The 26,570-nt window shown below is 36.4% G+C and overlaps 1 protein-coding gene across 31 annotated transcripts in view; it reads right to left on the bottom strand.

The window, feature by feature from the left end:
- Positions 1-26,570, bottom strand: part of KMT2C (lysine methyltransferase 2C) — a 269,708-nt gene that overhangs the window by 61,651 nt on the left and 181,487 nt on the right. For 25 of the 31 annotated variants that reach the window (XM_070616944.1, XM_070616935.1, XM_070616947.1 and 22 more), the window contains 11 exons: positions 25,594-25,695; positions 25,278-25,382; positions 20,485-20,666; positions 20,058-20,222; positions 18,948-19,057; positions 18,401-18,466; positions 17,224-17,436; positions 10,762-10,890; positions 9,592-9,711; positions 6,875-7,005; positions 2,800-2,980 (listed from right to left, as the gene is read on the bottom strand). In XM_070616944.1, coding sequence (XP_070473045.1) covers positions 2,800-2,980; positions 6,875-7,005; positions 9,592-9,711; positions 10,762-10,890; positions 17,224-17,436; positions 18,401-18,466; positions 18,948-19,057; positions 20,058-20,222; positions 20,485-20,666; positions 25,278-25,382; positions 25,594-25,695 — 1,504 coding nt within the window. The remainder of the gene's footprint in view (positions 1-2,799; positions 2,981-6,874; positions 7,006-9,591; positions 9,712-10,761; positions 10,891-17,223; positions 17,437-18,400; positions 18,467-18,947; positions 19,058-20,057; positions 20,223-20,484; positions 20,667-25,277; positions 25,383-25,593; positions 25,696-26,570) is intronic. The other 6 variants (XM_070616929.1, XM_070616928.1, XM_070616948.1 and 3 more) reach the window with 1 other exon arrangement.

Genomic DNA, 26,570 nt, shown 5'->3' on the forward strand with positions numbered 1-26,570 from the left:
GTCCAAATGAGAGCTGAGGGTAACCTGAACTATAATGGTCGGGAGAGTTGAGGTAAGAAGTGGTTGGCTTTGGGATGTATTTTGAAGGCAGAGACAAATTTGAGAATGTATTAGAGGTGGAATGTGAGACAGTGAAAAGTCAAGGAAGACTCCATAAGTGTTTGTGACCTAATCAAGTAAAAAATATTGAGGCTAGCTTCAGTAATTATATTAGTCATTTAAGATAAGGAACATCTGAATTTTTTAATCCATTTCAACTGTATTTTTACTTAAAAAAGGGGGGAGGGAGGACATAAAATTTATAATCCAGATTCCAGATCAAATATCTCTGTGAAATAGTCTTGTCCCATTAAACGTATACTTCTCAAACAGAATTCATACATACTTAAGAATATTATAATATTTCAAGTTGAAAGGCAATGTAAGTTTTGTATGTCCAAATATTCACAAGGCTTTTGAGAAACAAAATTATTTCAATAATGTATTTTCTACAAAATAGTACACTTGAAGGAAAAAAATTCTGAATAATTCTTCCAGGTGTCACGTAGTGTGTGTGTACTTGTTTGTTTTGAACCAATGGAATTCTACTACATGAATTATAGATAACTTTTTTTAAAAGACCATGTTTAAAAAGTTCACCACTACCTGAAGAAAGAGATTTTATATCTTATCAACAAATCATTAAAAATCGATGTAATGGACTATATTGAATGCAATGTAAAGAAACGAAAGCAGTTACTTATCAATTTCCCATTATAAAGGGCAAAAGAGAGGTTCAACTGCGAAGAACGTGACATTTAATTGAGGTTTTGAAACAGGTGTTATTCTAGTCCTCCACATTTTGGCTTTATCATTAAACCATTCTCTCTTCAGCAGTTTTATGAAAAAAAAAACCAACTTCAAATAAAGGAAACAAGACTAAAAATAACGTAATCAACGTCTTTCCTGTCACAGTACGTTTTCTGTCCAACTTCTCTTCCTTATAAAAACTCAAATGCAAGTAACCTCTATTTAAGTCTTTATCGGTTCGTCAAAATTTTTAAAATAAGATATCCTGCACAGTAAGATATCCTTTGAAGGACCCACAGGTCTTTCACTATACATTATTTCAAAAACATATTGACATGGATAAGAGCAGGTAGGTACTTAAAAGAGCAGAATAAAAGTCAAAGTCAAATGATCTGCTAAGATTAAACAGACAAAAAGCACGGCCTTCGGTCCAGTGCTTTAATTCCTCACTGCTGACAGTGAGGAAGACTGGACATGTGCATGCACGCGAGAAGGGGATCAGACTGCTTCTAATTGTTTCAGGAAGTTAACATCAAAACAAACCAGTATTTCACAGTTCAGGATAACGCCAATTTTATGAAGCTGTAACTATTTAATACATCAAGTCAACTTTCAGTGGAAGGGTGCCTTAAGATTATTTTCTAAATTGAGTTTATAAAATTAACTGAGCAACAAATGTAATCAATGGCAAAAAGGAAGCTTGTCAGAAGAACAGTAATTTATAACTGACAGCAAGATAAAAATCTAGGGGCCAACCCAGTGGCGCAGTGGTTAAGTTCGCACATTCTGCTTCTCAGCGGCCCAGGGTTTGCTGGTTCAAATCCTAGGTGTGGACATGGCACCGCTTGGCAAGCCATGCTGTGGTAGGCCTCCTACGTATAAAGAAGAGGAAGATGGGCACAGATGTTGTTAGCTCAGGGCCAGTCTTCCTCAGCAAAAAGAGGAGGATTGGCAGCAATTAGCTCAGGGCTAAGCTTCCTCAAAAAAAAAAAAAAGGTAAAAATCTAGAAGTGGGGGAAGGGACTGGCCCAGTGGCGCAGCCATTAAGTTGGCATGTTCTGCTTCAGTGGCCTGGGGTTTGCCCATTTGGATTCTGGGTGCAGACCTATGCACCACTTGGCAAGCCAGGCTGTGGCAGGCATTCCGCATATAAAGTAGAGGAAGATGGGCTCAAGGCCAGTCTTCCCCAGCAAAAAGAGGAGGATTGGCTGTAGATGTTAGCTCAGGGCTAATCTTCCTCAAAAAAAATCTAGAAGTGAGGGAAAAATTCTGATCACAACTCTTACATACCGAACTAGTTAAACTCCTGGAAACTTGTTGACGTTAATATTACTTTATAAACATTTTACATTCTCATACCTTTCTCTGATTCTAAGTAGTCCCCATATCCACTCTATCTAGGGCAGTGGTTCTCAATCGGGGGCAGTTTGGGACATTCGGGAATATTTGGAGACATTTGTGATCATGATTACGTCATGAAGATAGAGATGCTGCTAAATATCCTAGCATGCACAAGACAGCCTCACTCCTCCAACGAAGATTTATCTGGCCCACGTTGGTCAGTATCGAGAAACTGTGACTGAAGGCAATATATTTCACTTTATTAACAGTCTGTCAGCCAGTTCTCAACTACAGCATTCTTTGGTTCTTCTTTTTAATTTCTTTGAGCTATATAATTAACAAAAATCTATCTTACTTAAGTTGAAGACCACTATATTTATAACTCACCAACTATAGCCAAACTACACTCCCTATTATATTACCCTCAGCAAATCGTAAAGCAAACATTTTCCTTTGCAACTCTTGATTTTGGTGGTAGTTACACAGATATATTTATTTGCCAATTCTTATAGGCCTGTCCACTTAAAATAGTTGCATTTACTGAATGCAAGTTAGGCTTTAATAAAGTTAAAATGCACATGAGGCCAAACTTAAGCATTTCAAAGCTTTAATTAAAAGAAAGATGAAAGTCATATGATAAAGAAAGCATCTGTGAATTATTCCACATACCGTGAGTTCCAGGTTTTGCTGGAGTTGAGGATGAACTAAGTAATGGATCCAAGGAAGGATCCAAGAAATTTGTATTCATGTTTGTTTTATATGAAAGCTGAGATGTATCTTCTGATACATTATCTAAACTTAGCCTGTTTTGTCTACTTGTATCCAGAAGATCTTTTCCAAAGAAAGCTTCCTAGATAAAGATAAGCACATAAGAAAAAGATTGATTTAGTTATAAAATTCTAAAATGACAGATTATTCTGTCACTGTTTTTAACAAGAAGGCAGAAATAACAGAAAAGCTTGGTATTTAACAATTAGAAACTGAATATAGAAATATATAAACAATACAGAAATATCCTGTCAGTTTGTTGATTCCCCTTACTTTAAAAGATTTTTTTGTATATTTATTAGAGACAAATAAAATTATGCAAATAAAAACCACACAGTTCTGTCAAATATGTTTGTAGCAACTGCAGTATATAATTTAATAATTCCGGGGGATTAGGTTACAATTAAATTTAAACATTGAAAAATTCACAATACTATTGGCACCTTAATTCATACTACAAGAAAAACTGAAGCCTCATGAATATTACCCACATTTATAGATCGCTGGCAGACGAGAGCACAAGGGTTCGATCTACAGCTTTAATGCTTACAAATACTTCATGTAGATTTAGTAATCTCACATGGATTCACACAACCACATTGAAGACTCAGCATGCTATAAATCTGACAGACTTTCTATAGTCATTTTAACCTTACTGTGTGTACAAAATTTATTGCTATTAAAGGCTTTTAGCTTTTTATTCATTTACTCATATTACCATTTCTCCATTTCAATATAGTTTCTCTACTCTAGAGAACAGTGTTTCAAGCTGGGTTCCTTACTATGCAAAGATCTCTCCAAAATTTCTCAAGGATCAATAAAGAGGACAAAAGGAAGCTCTTGGGATCCCCTTCACTTACTTCAACCCAACAACTCTGCTTTAGTCTATTTTCTGTAACGTGGTCTGCCTGGAAAAGGGATCCATTGTAGGACCAATTTTGTAATAACTATCAACATTTAACACTCTCTTGCCAAAGATAAACACACAATGAAGGTTCACTGAGGCACTTTTTATAATGCCAACAAGTATCTGTCAAAAGGCATATGATTAAATAAATGGCAGACATCCATACTATGAAATACAATACAGCACTTTTTAAAAAGGATGTAGAACGATGCTGTCAAAGAAAAGCTCTGAAACACAGTATTAAAAGTAAGTAAGTGACTGACAGGTCCAGCAGACATAAAATACAAACCAAGACTATTATGACTAAGCAAAAATAGATTATAAAAAATGTCTGAAAGGATAAACACCAGACTATGAACAATGTTAACTTCTGAAAATGGATAGGGAGGAGGTATGTGACGTCTGATAGAGGTGATGATAAATTTTACTTGAAATTTTCACATTTTGATTCACTAAGAAAAAGAAATTTGAAAAGCCACAAAGCTAGTTTTTATTCCAGAAATGCTTTCACCATTAAGAAAAATGTTGAATAGCAGAAAGATCTCAGAACTTTAGAGATCCTTTATTTAATGCCTTCAGTACAAATTTAAGAAATCTGAGACTACCATTAGCAAGAATTTTTTCATGATGACTTTAGTGGTATTCATCAAAAACTGTAACATTCTTATTAATTTGCTGGCTTTTCATCTCCTGTAGTTAACACAAGGGAGTGGCTCCACATGATTTCTAACTTGACAATCTTGTCAGTGATTCCCAGAACCAGCTGGAGACTCTCGATCTACTACAGGGGTTCTCAAGGTCACAAAAGACCACGAGCCCCTAGTAGGCTGCACCAATATTCTGAATGGGTAGATTATACAACTATTTACAGGTTATCTTGAGACTGCTGTGATGAATAAAGAATAACTGGAAAAAATTGCTACTGAATTCTTAGCAGATTTTCGTCACTATGTATTTTCCCTAGTCAATGGGGGAAAAAAAATACAACTGCTATCACAAGATGTCCAACGACAGTACCATTACAAAGGATTCCTTCACATCCAAATAGAAAAGTCAGGCATTACTGACGTACACCAGAGGAATTACATGAGTACACCAGAGGAAACAATGCAGCTCAATGGAGTAAGAAGATAGGAATAATCAGGAAATCACATCCACTACTTTCAATGGCTCCCTTGACAAAGTACGAAATGGTCAGTTTTCATACTCTCAGAAACAGCTAAAGAAAGCTTCCTAAATATGCATTACACTTGAAAGAAGAGTCAAATGAGGAGGAGGGGCACGTCACCCACTCAACACTCCAGGAAGGACTAGGAAGAAGGGAGGTGAAGGCAACAGCAAACAACAAAAAGGAGGCAATTAAACGTAATCCAAACAATAAAAGCGCCTATTTTCTGACCAATACAATTATTGTTGTATATTAAAAAAAGGTACAAAACCAGAATGAATGGGTATTTGAAGGAGTAAGGGGAAAATAAAACATTTATTAAAAGATAGATAGTATGTAAGGCACAGAGTTAAGCACTTCACATCATAATTCTTGTTTCATCTCTCCACAGTTCTGTGGCACAGACAGGATCACAGTTTTATAGGTGAGAGAAGTGGGGCACACAGATGTTAAAAAGAGGAAAACCACAGCTAAGTGGTAGCAGAGCAGTGTTTAAACGCGGGACTCTGACTGCAAAGGCTGAACTCTACAGTGGACGCTGCCTTTACGATGTTGGTCATCTAAAAAATTTACCCTCATAAATATTACTATATCCTTAAGTCATTCTGCTTAGAAGTCTTATTTATTAAATATAGATGACTTTTTACTCAAATGAGTATTTGATTTTTATACTTCTAATTACTAACAAAGAAAACTGAAGAAGTTGTATGTTAACTAAAAGGAAATGTATTTTGAAACCAACTAAACTTATAATAGCTAACTCGAAAATTAAGGTTCAAAAATTAGTACAATTCAAGCAATCAAGAGGTATCCATAGGGGCCGGCCCGGTGGTGCAGCGGTTAAGTTCGCACGTTCTGCTTCTTGGCAACCCGGGGTTTGCCAGTTCGGATCCCAGATGTGGACATGGCACTGCTTGGCACGCCATGCTGTGGCAGGTGTCCCACATAGAAAGTAGAGGAAGATGGGCACAGATGTTAGCTCAGGGCCAGGCTTCCTCAGCAAAAAAGAGGAGGACTGGCAGTAGTTAGCTGAGGGCTAATCTTCCTCAAAAAAAAAAAAAAAAGAGGTATCCACATAGGCCATAGTTCTGTGGGAGGGATAGATGAGATGGATACTCACAAACACTGAAATGAGGATGAACACTCAATGATAGGCTGTTCCAAGTCAGTTTTTACATATGAAGATGTAGAGGTCCAGGAAGGATGAATAACATGCTCAGGAACCTCCAATTAGCTAGTGGCACAGCCAGATGTTTAATCTCAGTCATATTTCTAACACAGGGTTCTTTCCAATGTATCATAGGGCCTTGAACTCTTCTGTGGCTTAACGTTTACAAGATAAACTAGAAAGACTTCTATTTTCACATAGTCGACATCTATCAAACATAGTTTCTTCATATTGAGGGTTATTTGTCTAATGTAGTATTTTAGAAAACATAATCAATTCTGCTTAAATCTTTGGTTCACTAGGTCTCAACAGCAGTAAGTGATTATTAAAACTGTAACTCTGGCAGATAAAACCCATCTCTATTCAGTGAACAGAATGACTGTAATCTGGGCTAGCAAAGGGACCCGTCCAGAGGACTTGGGTTTGGGGAGCAGACAGGTGGGACTGGTTTGAGAGAAGGAGGTTTGCTCAGCTCAAAGTGTCCTTGTACGTCTTACAGATTATTTAGAAGTGAAAACCTGGGATAAAAAAGAACTCTGTGAACTGTATCAAAGCACAAAAAAAGGTAAATGTTAATTTTTATGGACCCCTGGAAGGTAAAAATTGCATTTGTGATGACTAATTAAAAACAAGTAAAAAATTAACAAAAATAACAAACCTCTTTTTCAAAACTCAGTAAGTTACAGTCCTTTCATTAACAAACTACATAAAATAATGTAAAGCAAGCTATTACTTGTAAATAGGCAGGGAAAGTTTCTTCAAGTTTATTTTTCCTTTTCCGGTATCTCTTCTTTATTTTTTCAGTGTTTTCAGTAACAGAAACAGATTCATCAACCAGACTATCTGGTAACTGCTCACTCCACCCTGAAACAACAGTCACATTTATAAATACACGTTATTTAAAATTTTCAGACAAATATGCCCAAAGAATTTTATTGCTTACTGACACACACACAGTTCCATATAAACAAGCTTTTTCTTATTTTTTTCTTCCAGTTGTATTGAGATATAATTGACATACAACACTCTATGAGTTTAAGGTGTACAGCATGAGTTGACAAACAAGCTTTTTCACAAAAAGATCTCAAAGCAAGTTTATCAGTAAATTTTTAAGTATCATAAAAATTTCATTTCACGTCTATTTACTATCAGCATGTTTCTTATTGACTCTTAATGAGTATTTCCTACTCACAAAGCAGAAATTTGTTTTTGTTAACAACATTTTGGTAAAGATTAACAAAAATGAAAATACTCAATGCTCCTAAGTATGGGGAAATGACCACTTATACACTACACTAAAGGGAATTTAGCAGGTACAACTTTTTTGTAGAGTTTGTTGACACTATTCAACAAAAGTCTTTTTAAAAATGTGTGTTCTTCAATCCAGTAATTCCAAGTTTAGGGATTTATTGCAAGTTAGGTATCTGTAGTACATACATATTGTGATCATATGTGACTACCTGTCAATATGCTCATAAATATGCGATGAATGCTCAATGTTAAGCTCAATCAAAGAAATGGAAATAAAAAAAATGCTGCACTATGAAATTATCAAAGAAACAAGTATACTACTTAAAGCAGGAAAGAGAACAATCAAATGATACTCTCTAATACTTCTTATGGGAAATCATACTTCCCTTCCAAATATCAGTGTGGGCACGTCTGTTGGTAGACTACATAGGTGGACTGACTCTTCTGAGAACAACTAAAAATGGCGGAAAAACATTTTTTAAATAATCTTTTTAAATGTACCAGTAATGTACCAGAAAATAAAGCATCGTCAAAGATCAAAAATTAAGGTAAAACATGGACCACAGAAATAAGCAAAGAACTAAAGCTCTCTGAAATTTTGCTAAAATCCAGTGTCCCTGAAGTCCAGTTTTTGGAGCCTCATGAGGAATGGGGAACAGAAGACAAAGCTTAAGGCCTCTCCTCTGGATGGAGAGATTAACTAGAGGTGCCTTGGATAAAGGTGGCACCTGAAGGACTCCATGCTGAAGGTTGGTTTAACAAGAAAGACAGCCTCCATTCCCCTCCCCTCCCCCTTCCCAGCACCAACAGCAAAGAAAACTGCTGGGCAGAAAAGCAAAAAATGAAAATCTTCCCTGAAAGGTCATAAACTCAATATAGCCCCAATGAGTAAGAAACCTGAATTTATATAACACAGGTGGACCAAAAAACTTCAGGCTAAGAATTTAGCTTAAAGAACTCCTAGGATAGTAACACCTCACGTTCCTGGCAGTAATCAAGGCAAATACTCTGTGAAAGAACGCACCTTCAATTCAGTGCTCAAAAGGTTCAGAGAACGTTCTAAAGAACATGAGCTCACAATAAAAAAAAAAAATTGTTTCATATATATGTTTCTCTGTTTCACACAATAGGAGACAGGGCCAGGAGACAGAGTAAAATCAGAAGTGCAAACGCTTTAGATATTTGACATTCTAAATCAATCAGATACGTGAAAAATTAAAGACGACTGAAACTAGGAGCAAGGTGTAAAAAGAAACTACCCAGTGTTAAACCATCAACAAAGCAGTTTACAAAAGGAATACATTAACAACTCAACAGATGACTTTGGATGGCACAGATGAAGGAACGAAATATTGAACTAAAAGATAGAACTAGAATTATTTAGAGAACCGAATAAAGAGACAGAAATGGAAAACACGAAAAACAGTTTCACTGAATCGATCACATTCCTTACTTAGGGGGTATTATAGCCACATTAGAAACTTCTTTAAAAGCATTACAGCGCTTCTTTTTTAAAATGTGCAGCAATTTCTAGTTTTTATTAATTCACAAGTCAAAATTCCATCCCATAGTAAAAGAGAGTTTGAACTCTGTGTAGAGCACACACTGACGACGTCTCAGTTTTCTTCACACCCTACCCACAGCATTTACCATACAGAAAGCATACGGATCACGGCTGTACTGATTGCAAAGTCTTCATTCACACCAACTCTTAAGCAACGGCGTGTACAACGCTTTAGCTTTCTTTGAAGCCGTAAGTGAGGATGACAGAATATTAACTGAAAGACGTATTTCTATAACATTACACAATTTTGTCAAAAATTATTGGGGTACCCTGTCACTTTCAACTAAATAGTCTAAAAGTTTCCAATTTTATGCCAAGCAGCTAAGGCAGGCAAAGCAGGGCCTTCTGTGACTAGAAAGTACCTGACGTGACTAAACAATTCAGTCCCTCAACTGTCTATATTTAACACAGGAAAACAGGAACTTGTTAAAAACTCTCAAAGGAATAGAGTCTACTGGGTTTAAACCGTTTCCTTACCAAACCTAATTTCTGTATTACAGGTATGAACTCTACAGGCACTCAAATCCTTTGATCAGTAAGAAGCAACACAGTAGTAAATGGAGCATTATTTAGGATAGTTCTTTTCAATGGGACAGCAAGAAAAAGGGGTTAAACCCAACAGACTCAGTACATACCATCATCTCTGCTGGGTAATTGCTCAGACATAGAGCCTGAGGAATCTTTTCTGATCACAGATCTTTTGGTTTTTCCTTGCCCAGTTCGACTTCTTTGCCGTACCATAAATCCACCAATACCTATCCAAAAATAAAAGTGGGTACCTCGTAAACAACTAATTTCTCCCTATATTTCCAAAGCAAGAAAGGTGAAATTGCTTAGTCTTAAATAGCGAGGCATTTCCCAAATTCAATACGGGCTAATTTAAATCAATAATCTCATTTTTATGCAATATATAAGAGTTTGGAAATAAATTCATTACCAACTCAATAATTTTTTTTCCAATAAGGCAAATAAAATTTGACAAGCAAGACATTTTTTCTCTCTACCCCTGAGGCAGAGAGGAAATAAGAGAGTGTTTAGGGCCGGCCCAGTGGCGCAACGATTAAGTTCGCACGTTGCAGTTCTCGTCGGCCCGGGGTTCGCTGGTTCGGATCCCAGGTGCGGGCGTGGCACCGCTTGGCAAAAGCCATACTGTGGTAGGCGTCCCATATATAAAGTAGAGGAAGTTGGGCATGGATGTTAGCTCAGGGCCAGTCTTCCTCAGCAAAAAGAGGAGGAGTGGCAGCAGTTAGCTCAGGGCTAATCTTCCTCAAAGAAAACAAGAGAGAGAGTGTTTAATCAGTCATAGTATTAACTGGACTATAAATTTTAGGAGACATAAGAACCCTGTCATGTCACTTTCATGTTGTCCACTTACAGGCACTCCTGCGTAAAAAGTGAAATAAGTTTTTAAAAACAAAAATATTAGAAAGTGAATGCTGAAAATTAAAAGAATTATAGAAGTATACATCAAGGGAAAATATTTAAATGGATTTAAATGTCCAAGTACAAATAAAAGCCAATCTAGTAAAGCATTTAATAAAATGGATAACATTTGGGATAAAGTATTAAATAATGATTTATTGGGAAACATTCCCATACTCAACCCAAGGAATTTGTCACCTAAAAAGCATATTCAAATAGTTCAGTCCTTTAACTTATACCTATATTAAGTTTTAGTTTAGAGAATTGTTAAGAAGCTATATTTCATCTTGATTATTTAATCATAATTGAAGCCCTCAATATTATATTTTTCTTAAATTAACTAAGCTTTGATTATATTAAAATGTCTAGCTCAGGCACTATACCTGGTCTGTATGGTTTCCTTTTTCTCTTTTTGACACCCTCTGTTCCTTCTACTCCCTTAGTTTCATCATCCACAGCTTCTCGTTCAGGACTAGATTCTGATTTTCCATCACAATCCATAAGTTCTCCTTCTGGAACAAAGTAAAGGTACAGATAAAATTGGAAAAACCTATCAAATACATAATTCCTATGTAATAGGAAATACAAAGCCAAGTGGCCAATGAGCCATTCTAATCATGCATCCCAGTTGGTAGGGAAAGTATAGAAAGAAATGGGGAAGGCCCCAAAATGCCTATAGAACTCATGCTACTGAATGTATTGTTCTCAGTAAATGAAAGAGAAGAATCAGAGAAGGGGAAACAGAGAGAGAGGAGGCTCAAAATTTTAGACAGTTACAAATCTATCTGCACTTAATAAATCATTTCCTTGCTTTTAATTCTGTCGTCAGGTCCAGGCCCCCAAAGCTGTCACTCTAGCCTAGAACTCTCTTCTGAGCTCCAACCAAAGCTGTAATTGGATATTACCTAATTACTGAAAACTCTATATCTAAAATTGAACTCCTGATTTAAGATAAACCTTATCCCTTTCTATGTGTTACCTGTCATCATTAAAAGGCATGGAAATGTACCCTGAAAAAGCCAGAATCCTAGGGGACAGCCTTCACAATTCCTAATCTTTTCTTTCCCACAATTAAGACTCTTCAATATCTCTCAAAAGCATTTTATTTCTGTCTACCACCATCTTGGTCCAATCTTGACCTACTGCAACATCCTCCTCCTATTTAGGTTCCCTGTCTCCAAGCCTGCCCTCCTCTTAAATCAGTTCTTTACATTGCAACCAAAATGATCTTTCTATAAATATGTGTCAATTTTCACTTAAAATCTTTTAATGTCTTCCCAGTGGCCTCAAAATGAAGTTCAAATTTTAAGACCCATTATAATAGTCTCTTATAAACTCTCCAGCTTCATCTCACTCCAAACACTATGAGCTATTTTTAATTCCTTCAACACATCAAGCTCTTTCTTCCACTACCTCCCCAACCTCTTCCTGCCATCTACTTTCAGGATTTATTCTAACCATCAATTTCTTCAAGAATTTCTGATATTTAGACAAGGTTACATTCCACAGTTATATGCTCCTGTACATTAGCATTATGCTTCATTTTAATTGGTTCTTTTAATGTCTGTCTCCTTGATAGACTATATTTTCTGTGAAAACAGGTATTAAGACTCTTAACAGCTGCATCCTTAGCACGGTACCTAATACTTAATAAATATTACACTGAATGAAGTAAACAATGAAATTAAGCAATGCATACAGAAGCTCAATTCTTAGAAAAGAAAGTTATTTTAACACTACTGTAATCAAACCTTTGACAGTTCTGTGTGCTTTATACTGTGCCATAGGGAAAAAAAGTTATCAAATACATTTAAGATTCAATTGTTAACTCTCTTCTTCACTAAGTATTATATACAACATATTTCTGTAAAACCATGAACAGTGTATTTGTTTTTGATGATATTAGGTCAATGTTTGAGGCCAATTTCCTAACAATCTGATAACTGCTCTCTATAGCTAAGACTAAGTCATGAAAAGAAATGTTTACTTACTGAAACTTAGCAAGCACCAAAGATAACAAAATACCAATTGTTTACCTTAAGATAAACTCACTGAAACAAGTGAGAGGGAATTTGGGGTTAAGATGGTAGACTAAATTCATGTATCTAATTTCACTCTCCCGAAACCCTATTAAAACCACAGTGAAGCAATCTATGTTTAAGAGATAAACCCACAAAGACAGAGAAAACAGGAAAGGAGAAAAGCCAGAATTTTGGAAGGAAAAAGTAGAAAGATGAATAACTGACTTGGCAAAGGAAAATTCTCAGTTGAGAGTGGAAGTAACCAAGAAAAAAAAATCCAATTTATAACACAATCCTCAAAAGGCTGAGGCACTGGCAGACCCAGGTATCTTTGGAAACAGGCAAGAGGAAGCTACAACAAAGAGAGAGCTTCATTTATATTAACCACACAAGTCACACTCCCTAGGACCTTCTTACCAACTTCACACACCAGTAGGCTGCCCCTCTAACCAGAGGATGGTTGGACAACTCTTCGACAACCTTAGCTGAACACTGCGGTAATGGACTGAAAACAGGATCACACGGCCACAGGCAGGATAAACGCCGACCCTGTCACTCCTCTGGGGCCCTTTCCCACTCAACTCCCAGACAGCCAGCAGCTAAACCTCTACTCTCCAAGCAGGAGACTTGAAAAGATTCTTCTGGGAAACCTGACCAGTTCAAGCAAAATGTCTAAACATACTGACACCAGAGGATTCCCCAAACAGTGAACATAGATCATAAAACCTTAGTCAACAAATACCACCCACATACTCGAAGCTTTCCATCAAGTTTTTAATCTCCTGTTCTTCATGTTAAGAAAAGAAGATTACCAATTTATTTAGCCAATCACCACTTTCAGTTCCTCACTTTTAATCATGCATGGACAGTCAAGGATTATCTGATGAAAAGTCTATAATAGACTATACTGCCCTGGACTAAAGTGGCCCAAACATGACAAGGGTCACTGAAAGCTAAGGTCTCTTTTAAACAATATCTTAACAATGGCCTCTGATTCCTACAGATATTCCCCAAATGTGAGAAATTCTCCCATAAATACATACTTGTTTATAGATAGTAATCTCTGGAAGGTTAAAAGAAAACAGTGGTTCTTCCTGGGAGGGGAACTAGATGGCTGGGAGGGAGACTAACTTCACTGTTTACTCTTTGAACCCTTTGCATTTTTCATATTAGGCACAAGCATTATCTACTGAAAAACTTTCCCTACCTACCAAAAATAGTTACAAATGCATGCACCCTTTGATTCAGCAAGGAGTTCATCTTGCCAGCCCATCATTATAAATACCATGTTATTCACTGTGACATTCACAGTAAAAGACTGAAAAAAATGAAAGGTCTATCAATATACGAACTATACAAAGGAATACGAAAAATGAGGCCGTTAAAAGTGAAAAACAGTATTAAGGCAAGGAAAAGAACAGTAAGACAAAAGGAATGAAAAAATGCATACTCATTTGCTTGTACATGAAGAAAACACCTCTGGAAAGATATACAAGAATGGCTGCCTCTGGAGAAGCGAACTGGCATGGGGACAGGGGAGAGAGGACACTTTTCACTGTTTACCCTTATTCCTTTTCAATTTTAAACCATGTGAATGTATTCCTCGTCCAAAAATCAAATTTACAAAGTTGAGGGAAGCAGCATTAACATTACAGGAGGTGATAACTATCCACCTGACTGCTTGCTCACGCCTTACCTCCCTCTCTCTCCTAGTCTAAGTAACCCCATTTGGCTCCATGCTCTGCCCAGGCCCGCAGCCTACGTGCACTCCTACTGCACACCTCCCGCGCTGGGGCAGCTACTGAGAGGGAGGGCGCTGTGTTCCCACTCTGGGGACACGGAGGGTTTTTGTTTTCTTTAGACTTGGGATTTTTTTTGTACTAACCGGGTATCCAGATCCCACTAGCAGAATTAGAAGAAGTCTGCTTTTATTGCACAAAGAATTTGTTTCTGGGGCTGGCCCCATGGCCGAGTGGTTAAGTTCGCGCGCTCTGCTGCAGGCGGCCCAGTGTTTCGCGGTTCGAATCCTGGGCGCGGACATGGCACTGCTCGTCAGACCATGCTGAGGCAGCGTCCCACATGCCACAACTAGAGGAACCCACAACGAAGAATACACAACTATGTACCGGGGGGCTTTGGGGAGAAAAAGGAAAAAATAAAAATTAAAAAAAAAAAAGTCTTTAAAAAAAAAAAAAAAAAAGAATTTGTTTCTGATATGCTAAGGCGATTGTTTACGACTTATTTTCCTAAAGAAACATCTATCAGAAGAGTTAAAAATCAACAAAAAAGCCATTGGTATTTTCACACTATTTTAGGAGCATCACAAGTTCGTTAGGACTTTGTAGACTCCTGTGGAATCTCATATTAGGTATACTTATGCGTATAATTTATAATATTACTTCTATGTGGATTTACCTTCTGACAGCCTCAACTGGGAAAGAGCACAGTTGAAAAAATATCAACCATTTCTCACAGTCTTGTTCTAAAGAACAACAGTCACAAGGAAAACCCTCTCAGGTCTTTTTGTTGATGTTTTCTTTTGTCTTAAAAGGTTCTATAGTCTCAGACATTGGGAATTAACGTGCACTATCAAGAAACTTTTCAAATTTTATCAAATACAGCATTTCCCAGATTTAAGCAACTATGGAACCATTTTCAGACATTTTCTACTATCTTCACAAACTAGAATTCTTCACTGTACTCTGGCTGATGGCAATCTAATCAATTCCTCCTAGATACACAGACTATTTCTTCACAAGCCCCAAATCACTTAAAACTTCAAAATCAAATTTTCTGTTCAACAGTATTTAAACATCAGTTATATGTGAGCATCAGAAAGCTTTTCTCCCAACCTCAGGGACCCAAAAACACACTACTACAAAAGAAATGTGAGATCAACTGATAAAATTTCAGGAATATACAAGACATAGCCATTCTAAGCCAAGATTATCTCTCACTGGGACTACTGCAATAGACTCTGGCCTGATCTACTTGCCACAACTCTTGGGCCTAATAGTCTACTCATATATATATGAATAAATATATATGAATATGAATATATATTATATATAATGATATAAATTAAATTTCTATTATTTAAAACATAAATAAGATTATGCCACTCTTCTCTTCAGAAACCTCCAACGACTTACCATTCCATTCACAGTAAATGCAAATTCCTTAACTATCACCTTAAGGTCCTGCATGATCGACTGAGTCATCCCTCCACTCCTCACCTGTCTCACCTCATCCCCTCCCATTACCCTCTTTGCTCACTCTTCTGGACACAGTGGTCTCCACAACATTCCTCAAAAACACTAGGCACACTCCCACCCAGGGCCTTTGTACTGGCTTTCTCACTAATAGAGATGCTCTTCCCTCAGACAACCAAGTGGGTAACTCACTGATCTCTGTGAAGTCTGTGCTCAGATATTTTCAGTTCATTTGATCCTTCACATTAGCATGCACTCCCAATTTCTCTTCTCTAGCTCTATTTTATCCATAGCACTTGCCAAACACATATAATTATGTTTTAATTACATTATTTTTATTTTTTATATTTTTATTACATTATAAATAACAATATGTTTTTTTAATAGTTGTTTCTCCTAACATTAAAATCTAAGTTCCCTAAGCAGAGAATTTATTTTTGTGAGGAAGATTCACCCTGAGCTAACATCCATTGCCAATCCTCCTCTTGTTTTTGCTTGAGGAAGATTAGCCCTGAGCTAACATCTGTACGAATCTTCCTCTACTTTGAATGTGGGATGCCTCCACAACACGGATGATGAGTGGAGTAGGTCTGCACCCAGGATCTGAACCTGTGAACCCAGGCCAGTGAAGCAGAGCGTGCAGAACTTTAACTACTGGGCCACAAGGCTGGCCCCAAGCAGAGAATTTTATCTGCTTTGGTCACGGATAGGACTTCCAACATCTGGGACACACTATGCATTCAATAAATACTGTTGAATGACAAGACGTGACGGAACAAAAATAATTATTACTTTATTTCTGAATCATCTGAAAAGAAATAACCACCCTAAAAATAAGCAAACTATGGTGATCTTCTTCAGAGATAAGCAAAAATATAACTCATATTGAATTTAATACTACTAAAATTATTTTGTTATCTCAAGAATTCAGCTAGAAAAATCTTGATATTTATTCTGATCAAGAAAATGTTTATAAACAAATAATTTATGATGAACATCTGTGAATACAAATTTATACTTGAAAATTAATGATGGTTTTTCCATTTCTGAAATGTATGAATCAAGTTCTATTTTTTTCCAAAGTACATAGCTGTACATTCTTAGCTGTGGGTACTTCTAGTTGGGGCATGTGGGACGCCGCCTCAGTCTGGCCTGATAAGCAGTGCCATGTCCGCGCCCAGGATTCAAACTAGCAAAACCCTGGGCCATTAAAGCAGAGTGAGCAAACTTAACCACTCGGCCATGGGGCTGGCCCCTCTAGTTCTGTTTTAACTTCACTGTGGTATCCAAGCTCACAGCATCTGAGAAGGTTTATTCTGCTATCTAGCAAACTAGAGTTAAGCCTTCCTAATTTTCTCATCTGTGATCCTCAAAGATATGGGGGCTCCTGGAAATTTCTGTAATACAGGTCTGTTCTAAAAAGATATATAAATGGAAGAAAATCTGAAAAGGCTAGGTCCAATAAGACCATTCACTTAGAAAGGTCAAGTGTCACATCAAGGGTTATCTAAGTCAGTAGAATTTATCCTTAGTAAATCATACATTATTTAAAAGCTATTTTATATGCTTTAATTCTTGCAAACATACTCCATGGAAAACAAATTAGTATTACCTCGACTATCATCCATTTCACCATCCCTTGAATGCTCTGATTGGATGTCTGGAGGGGTCTGAAGGACAGCCACGCTATTCTGATTTATAATCTTCAATTTCAACTTTGGTTTTGACCGTTTTCTTCTTGGAACTGTAACTGTGAGGCTCTGTAACTGAGTCATCCCTGATTCGGTCAAACACACACCATCCTGGGTATAGGTCTTGGGTGGATCTAAAATTATAATATCCCAAGGATACAAATTAAAATTCTCACTTTAAATTTGATTGATAAGTCGATTATCGCTCCAAAATACCCACGTTAAGGGAACGTGACTTCTATAAAGCAATCATCTCTGAAATGCACAAAATAATTCACTTAGCAGCCAATTAATACTAAAAATAATTGGTCAAACTTCCTTGGCAGACAGGTTGCAAGTTTTTAAAAGATAGTCTTCCTGGAATTTATATTTTCATCGATCGACATGAGAATTCAGAGAGAAAGCAATGAAGCTACAAGCAGTGCTTCAGTTCCTTGACTGTAGGCATCTTCCTGGAATATCCTTTCAGATTAAAAAGTGAGGATCAATTTTGACAAGAAGCAAGAATACTCCAGAAGCCCATCTGGAAATCAAATATCAATATAATCACTTACAGGAAGAGGTAGTAAATAAGTAGAAATCCTTCAAATTTTTAAATGTACAAAACTGCTGTTCATTAGAACAATTTTTGTACTATCCAAATGTTTTTTGTACCAGAGGATATCAAACAGAAGTAGGCAAAAGAATGATAGTTTGATAAGAGTATCATATTAATCACCATTCCAGGCTGATCTATTACAGATTAAATAGTAAGAGACTGAATTAATTCTGAAGGAATCTGTTCGCTAACTGGGCCTTATTTTCTGCTGATAACTAAGAACAGTAATACATCAATGAAACCAAAGCAAGTATAGAGTTAATCACTATTTTAAAAGTGGCTATTTTCATTGCCAATTTGCTGAGATTCATAGGAATAATGTCTCACTAAAGCTGCATAAGATGAATATTTTATATATCAATTATAGAAATGATTACCAACATTAGAGAATTTAGACTGAACACCTATATGATTAGGGCAGGTTTCAAGTAACATAGAAAAAATTAAGCATTTATGTGCTTTTTGTAAAGAACAGTCAAATAAAGCATTTTAGATTTTACCTAGCTCTTTCACTTTTGTGACAATCTGTGCTACAAGTGAAGATTCACAGCAGTCTGAGGAAGGCACTAAAATGAAAAAAAATTCACGTAATTTTTAGAGAAAAGGTAAAGTGTATTTAAAGATTTGCATATGATTAAAATTTCTATTTTGTACCCATTTTACTGAAATAAATGCTTGAACACTAAACAGAGTTGAAACAAGGTGAAGGGGAAGGAAATACACATAAGGGAAGAAAAACTGGTAAAGAACTGGATTTCTACATATTGCTAATAACTAAGATTATATGAGTCTTGAAAGCAAAATTACATTATATATAAAATATATGCTTAATTTACTTTCTTTTTGGAAGTAAACTGTTTTAATATATTAAGTTTGGATAATAAGAGTTAATTTATAAAAAACAATGACTTATTTTTCAGAAAATATTTGTTCAAATAATAGTTTCACAAAAAACAAACAGCCTCAGAGGGAAGCCCACTGACTGGCCGTGGTCAGCAGGGCCCAGTGAGCTTCAGGGGACAGACACAGCTGGAATCGCTTCCTTACCATTTGACGTAGGCATATAGGGTCTGCACATGCTACAATCAAAACCAATGTCTGCTACATTTTCCACTTCCTCTTCAGTACTTAAGTTTTGACAAACTGCATGCATCCATCTAAAAAGACCATATTTGTACATTTAAAAAAAAAAGAAATGTACTGAGTGTGGTTTCCTTTTAAAAATTACAACAGAGTTGACAGTCTCCAAACTCAAAACCCTAAGCCTCACATGCTCCTCCTATCTAGGCAATTTTACCCTTTCTCCTGACCAGTCCTATTCACCCAAAAACTTTTCAGAGCTGAGAAGGAAAGAAAAAGGAATGAGAACAAGTACTAGGAAGGAAGCACAATCACATTATATGAGGAAGATGGGATAACTGTGTTATGTTCATATACTGACTACTTCAGAGACAGCAAGGAAGCCAGTCAGGGCAAGCAGAGAGGAATTCTTAGAGTGCAAATGGTGTGGTAGGTACGTGCTCCATGTGACGTGTCTACTGTGGAGTAGACACAGCTCATGTGAGTGATGGTGAATGGTAAGGGGAAATACAAGGAGGTATCCTGCCTTAGAACAAAGAACTGGTAGGCAGAGTCCTGAGAATCCTGCCCTACTGATGAAATAGACTACATTACTAATATTACACATACAGTGCTTAACTGTGAACAGAGCACAACAATACACCATGGAAACCAAAGAAAACATTCATGATTGTGAAGCTGCACATAGACTACTTGGTAGGGTGGGAGCTGGTATCTGATACCTAGATATTCCGTATCTAGAGCTTGAAGAAAAAGTAGTTTAAGGAACACAGAATGTGTGAGACCCTTTGTAGAATCTAATAAAAGATTCAGAAACCTTCCATAGAAAAATGCATATACGCAGGCAATAATTCTGCATCTAATTTCAAGGGATTCATAAACTGTCAAAAAGCCCCAAGTTAAAAATCCTTAGTCTACAATTGAGAAGTCAAAACAGAAAACTTCTGTAAATTTCTAGTCTGGAAAGCAAAAAGTCTTGTTTCTTAAATTTAAGATGGAAGAAAGTCATTTTCCAATTTCCTTTTGCTACATTTAAGAGAGAAAAGTTTGCAAAAGATGAAAAAAACAGCACAATACCTATCACATTGTCTACATTGCAGAATAAGATCTTCTTCTCTATAGTTTCGATAGCAGACCGGGCAGGAAGATAAGCTTGCACAGGGAGCACACTGTGTATAATTGTTTTGCCATTCACATCTTAGACCTGCAGATGTTGCTCCACAGTGTCTGCACCAAACACACCTGAAATCCAATACCCCCCACAAGTCTCAATTTTATTTACTTAGTTACTTGGTTACTGTAATTCAAGAAGCTACACATGAACAGAATAGGGGAAAATTATTTAATGCATATTTGAAAATGTTTCTAATCTGATTAGTGATATCCATCATAGTAAACAGGTATTATGCAATTAAGCAGATGTGGCTAATTTTTAAAAACCAAAGTAACGTGGGAAAGTTCTGAAGTTGAAAGACTAACAAGGGAAACGTAAATCCTAGAGTACCATTTGCACTTCCAGCCTCCTTTGGGAACTGTCTGCAATGGAGGGTCTAGGCAGTAGGTGTGATAACTTATGTCACAATCATCACACAGCAGGAGTCTTCCTGGGTCAGTCGCCTTCCCACAGGCCTCACATACAGTGCACTCAAGACACCTCCAACCTTTGCTAAGAACCACTTTAGTGATCTGTAAAAGAAACAACCAATCCATGTGATTTATACATTAACCTACACCTCATTTTGCATGATCAAACAAACCATATAAATGAATATGGTGCTTATGTACCTAGAAGCAGAAAAGAGGCAAGCAACCAACATTTACTGAGCACCAATAGTGGCTAATACTGGAGTGGGTACACCCATATACTTTTAGAAGTCCACTTACTGGACAGAATAATGGAAAGTGGTACATATTTTAATGCCTTTTTTAAGTCCATCCATATAACTACTTTGTGCTATATATTTTATGTGTACTTTATAGATGTGGTGACTGGATTTTAAAGAAATCAAGTAAATTGCCCCATTATTCTTAATACAGGATTTGAAAATGCACTGACATACTTTCCATCTACAACATTTTATGAATCATGCTTCTGAAATTTGTGCACATTGCATAGGGACTTGCATATTAAAATCAATATAAAAACATAAAAAGTAAAACATGAGTTCTCAAGGATATGTTATGGTCTTGGAGGATTTCAGGCTACGAAGCTAGAACTTGTGAAGCTCACACTCACTCCTCTGTTTACTCTCCTCAGCCTGAAGTGTGCAAGTTAGTAGGAAAGTTTGAGAATCTCTATACTTCTGATAAATTCCTCAAAGAAGACACAAAATGTAATATTAAGAATTTGGAACCAACTTAAAGATCTCAAGAGACTAGAGTCTACAGATAGAAAGGACCGCAAAGTGTCTGTGTTTATAATGAAATAGTAAGCAATCACGATACAGAATAAAAATTCAGATCATGAGAAATAAGAAAGTCTAAAAGCTACCTGAGAGGAAAATAAAAGACTTAAGTAAAGGAACAACTATCAGAATGGGATCAAACTTTGCAACTCTAGATGCTAAGTAGAGTAATAATTTCTGGTTCTACAGGACAAAATTTTTCAAGGTACAACTCTTAACCTAGCTAAATAAGCAATTAAAAGTGAAAGCAGAATACCTTTTAGACATATAAGGACTCAAAACTCAGCTCCCAAATTCTCATGAAGTTACTTGGAGATATGAGGACCAAAATGAGATTGTATCCCAATAAAAAGGAAGATGTGGGATCCAGAAAGCAAGGAACTCAACAAAGGACACCAGCCCAGAGAAGTATGAGGATGAGAGCTGAGCAACAGACCTAGAAGCTACTAGCACAGATTAGAAGAGGGAAAGGAGAGGGCGGGAAGGGGTGGGACGCTTCCCAGAAACCAGGTACTCGCCACAATATCTGACATGATGGTGCTTCTACAATAGGTAAAAGCAAACAACAAGAACTAATGGAGAATCATGAATCATTATTTCCTTGTTGCTACTAAAAGCTCCATGAACAAAAAAAGAAAGTCACAGTACACTATTTAGATCTCCAGTGAACATTTACTGAGTCAAACCACTACTGCTTATTAACTAAATGTAGTAAAACAGTGTGTTGGGAGGATGCTAGAAGGAGGCAGGGGTGTACTCTTTTAAGAGTTAACTCAGTATTTATCTACTCATAGCAGAAAGTCAATGAAATCTAACATGGATAAACCAGTAGCACTAGCACATTATTTAGAGCTATAGAGTTAACTATAAGAAGGAGGACCTAAAAGGATCAAAAGTGGTTGCCTGTGGGGAAGAGGACTCAGATATGGAAGCAGAGTAAGACGAGACAGGAGTTGGTCAGTCATACAAGGCTTTTAGTCATTTGATTTTTAAGCATGTATATTTATTACCTTGATTAGCCTACCAATTCTTTTAAATTAGTCTTAGATCATCAAATTATAATTATTTATGCAAATGGAGGAAAGAGCCTAGGGTAGGGAGAGCAGGGTGGCTTAGGGCAAGAGCCAACAAACTCTTTCTGTAAAAGGTCAGACAGTAAATATTCCAGATTTTGCAGGGCATCTGGTCTGTTGGAACTACGCAACTGTGCGACCGTAGTGTGAAGCTCAGTGTAGATATGTTAACAAAAGAGGATGGCAGTGTTCCAATAAAAGTTTATTTAGAAAAACAGGCAACGGGCTAGATTTGGCCAGTGTGCTGCAGTTTACCAATCCCTAGCTTAGAGGAAAGGTAAAATGAAGATAAAGTGGGAGACACATCCAAGGTATCTAGCAGCAGAAAATTTTTTTTAATATATCTCCATTCCTACTACGTTTTCCTATTTCACAGATAACCTATCCTGTGGTCCTTTACAGCCAAAATATCAAGTTACTCAGTTTATATTCACTCTTCAACACACTACAATCTGGTCACTATGCCTACCCCCACTGAAACTGCCCAGGTCAGTCAGTCACAATCTGTTTACTCGCAAATCTCGTTGACATGTTAGTGTGTGTTATTCTACTTCTCTGCAGTTCTTCAACATTTGAACAATTTTTCCCCCATTAAAATTCCCTTTTAGCATACATTTCAGGGTTCTACTATCAACTCTTTTTTCTCCGACTGTACTGCTTTAGTCTTTATTTTCAAGAGCTCTTTCAAGTAATGGATTATCCAGGGTTCTACCCATGGTACCAAGTCCAAAGTTGCAACAGACATGTTTTATAGTCTATAACGAATAGCTGCTTCAACCATGATGGAGTAAGTGGGATGAGATCTTTTTCCCATCATAAAATACTAGAAAACTGGGGAAAACATATGAAACACTTGTTTTCAGATACTGCACAACAGGTAGTACAGGACTGTGATTTCTGAGAGGAGGGAAACAAGTGAAGAGCATCCTACGATATTCCACCTGCAGATATTTTCCAGAATGCTTCTCAGGGAGGGAGAACCCCAGCAGAGCACAACGGTCTCCCTGAGGTTAGGACACAGGATGGAGTTCAGGGAGGTTGAGGCAGTTGGAATGTGCAGGACAGAGTACTAGAAAGGATGAAGCAATAAACAGTAAGAACTCCAGAAATCTATAAAGGATTTCCCTGAAGTCTTTGGCTGAATACCAAGCAGCACATCTGGGAGGCCAAACCAGTACCCACAATCAGAGCAGAGAAAAACTATTGGGAATTTGTAAACTGAATAATCAGAGCTCGCACAATGCTGGAAGACATTTGAATTGCATCCAGTCAGTGTGAAAAGACACTGGTGAATTTGGGGCCAAAAGGGAGCAGCGGGGAGACTCCAGTAGAGATCTCATACAGGCCGTGCCTCAAGCATAGATTAAGCTAGCGCTAGAACAGGGTGGTCTGGGGAACCCCAGCAGGTCCGTGAGGTTAAAACTACTTTCATAATAATACTAAGATGTCATTTGTCTTTTTTCACTTTAATTCACCCACAGTGATGTTTTGCAAAGGCTACGCAATACGTAAAACACCACTACATTGACATCATACAAGCTGTGCTTATATATTTTTGTTTTAAAATATCCTCAGTTTTAATTTCTAAAATGGTAAATATTCAATAATTATTATCCTCATAAAGAAAAACTCTATGGGGTCCTCAATAATTTTTAAGAGTGTTAACGTTTAAGAACAAAAAGTTTGAGACTAGCCATCTCGGACTGAAGGCTCTCCAGACTTACCCCAGAAAGCTTAAAAAGAAGCTTCAAAAGGTTCAAACTTATCCACAAATAACTACCTGCCAAACAAAAACTCAATACTTTTAAAGGAACAAAAGTCCAGACTCCCAACAATATACTATCACGATGCACCGTGTCAACATTCAATCAAAAATTACTGGATGTAAAAAAAGAAAACAACAGGAAAACCTATCCTAATGAGGAGAAAGATTGATTAGTACAATGAGAAATGTCAGCGGTAATAGAATTAGTAGACAATTATACATACAAGGACTTGAAAGAGAAAAACATAATGGAGAAAAAATTGAAACTACAAGATAACTATAAACTATAAAATGAAACTGAGATCAAAAAATACAATTATCTGAGTTAAAACTCCACTGGATAGACTTCAAAATAAATTAGATACTGCATAATAATAGTGAGTTGGGGAATGTAATAGAAACTACACAAACTAAAGCACAGAGACAAAAACAACTGAAAAAAAATAATCAACCAAGTGTCCATGATTTGGGGATAGTATCAAGTAATTTCGCGCGCACACACACAACTGAGATTTGGGGGGTAGGGAGAGGAAGAAAAAAAATTGAATAATAGCCAAAAGTGCTCCAAAATTGATTAAAAGTATCAACCCACTGACGCAAAAAGCCTAGAAAATGCCCTTTTGTATAGGGTGCGGGTTGAGAAAAGAGAATGTGGGGAGAGACCAGGGTGGGCTAATGAATTTTTTCCTAACTATTCTAGTTGTTCTCAACCTTTATAATCAACAGAAAGAAGGAATCAACTAAACCTTGTACCTTAGCAAATAATAGTATAAAGTATCTTTTAAATTAAATGCATACATTTTTATGTTTTACTTTTTCAAGACAGAAGCAGGATAATTACTACAATTTAAGATGACAGATTTATACAGGAGTTAATTTCTCGAGGTAATGCATTAAAGGTAATATTTAAAGTACTTAAATATTATCACATATATATAATAATCTTAAAAAACAATACTTGATTAATTATAAGAAGTGGAAGCAGCATGATACTACTGAAATCAAATCAAAATTCAATACATTCTTGTTAACTCATTTAAACAAATGTATTTACCTTAATACTGACACAGTATGGATGGTAACACTGACCACACTGAGAACAGGCAAGTAACCTTCCTTCTGCTCCTTGGCCAAAACTGCCACAAACTACACACATATCCTGAAATTAAGAATACATGAATATATTTTAAACTGTAGACTAAGCTAAGAAAGAATACACTAATATACTAATTTCATAATTTTTAAAAAATACCTTCTTAGCTAATAAAGCTCTAGAGCTAAATATTAGATGACTTCTGTGCATATGGGATAAAGCAGGAATGAGCAAGGAGGAATTCAAAAGTGGAAGACAATAATAATTTAGTTCAAACCTGATGCAAAGTGAATTTGTCACTACTAGAAAACAACACAACAGTATTGTGCATAGAGTTTTCTTCTTCATCCTTATTTGATGAAAGATCTGCAGCAGACACCTATAAAAAGCAAAATACATAAAACGTGAAGTTATATTTTTCACTTGTATTATACTTAACTGGAAAGCTTAAGAAGACTCATATTTAAAGTACAACTTTTGCCAGGATCTAGACTAACCATTCCAAATCAGATTATTATTGCCAAGAGACTAGCATAAAAGTGTAAGCCACGACATTTTTTATTCACCTGTTTCTTCAGAGCTACTAGTCCCAGAGCTCAAGAAGTAATGAGAAAATATAAACCCACCTTTAGTAAAACTTGATTACCCACACATTCTAATCAAGAAACAAAATATTACATTATGTGTGTGTGTATACACATATACATATACATAGATGTACATGTATCAATCACTCTGTTTTAGGGACTCTTAAAACCTGCTAGGGCAAATTGAGATGTGCTCTAAGTATAAAATACACACCAGATTTCAAAGACTTAGTAGCAAACAAAGGAAGGTAAATATAGCTCATAAATAATCATGTATATTTTATATATTACATGGTGAAATGGTAATATTTTGAATATATTGAACCAAAAGACATACTGCATTAAAGTTAAATTTTACCTGTTCCTCTCTCCTTTTTTAATGTAGCTACTAGGAAGTTTTTGATTGGATATGTGGTTCACATTATATTTCTTCTAGACAGCACTGCTTGAGAATATTATTTTGAATAACTTATCAAAATTTCAGTATTAGCCAAAGGATTATCAACCAAAGATGTTCATTTCTGGACTTGGTTAAACCAAATTAAGTACCTACTGTTTTATTAATAATTATTTCCAGAGTGCTTATGATGAAAAAAACCTCTGAATTAGATGGTAAAAAAGAGAACAAGGAAGCCAATGTCAAAATTATAAAACATGATCCTCTTCC

This window comes from Equus przewalskii, chromosome 4 (assembly GCF_037783145.1).
Source record: "Equus przewalskii isolate Varuska chromosome 4, EquPr2, whole genome shotgun sequence".
Classification (NCBI taxonomy): Eukaryota; Metazoa; Chordata; class Mammalia; order Perissodactyla; family Equidae; genus Equus; species Equus przewalskii.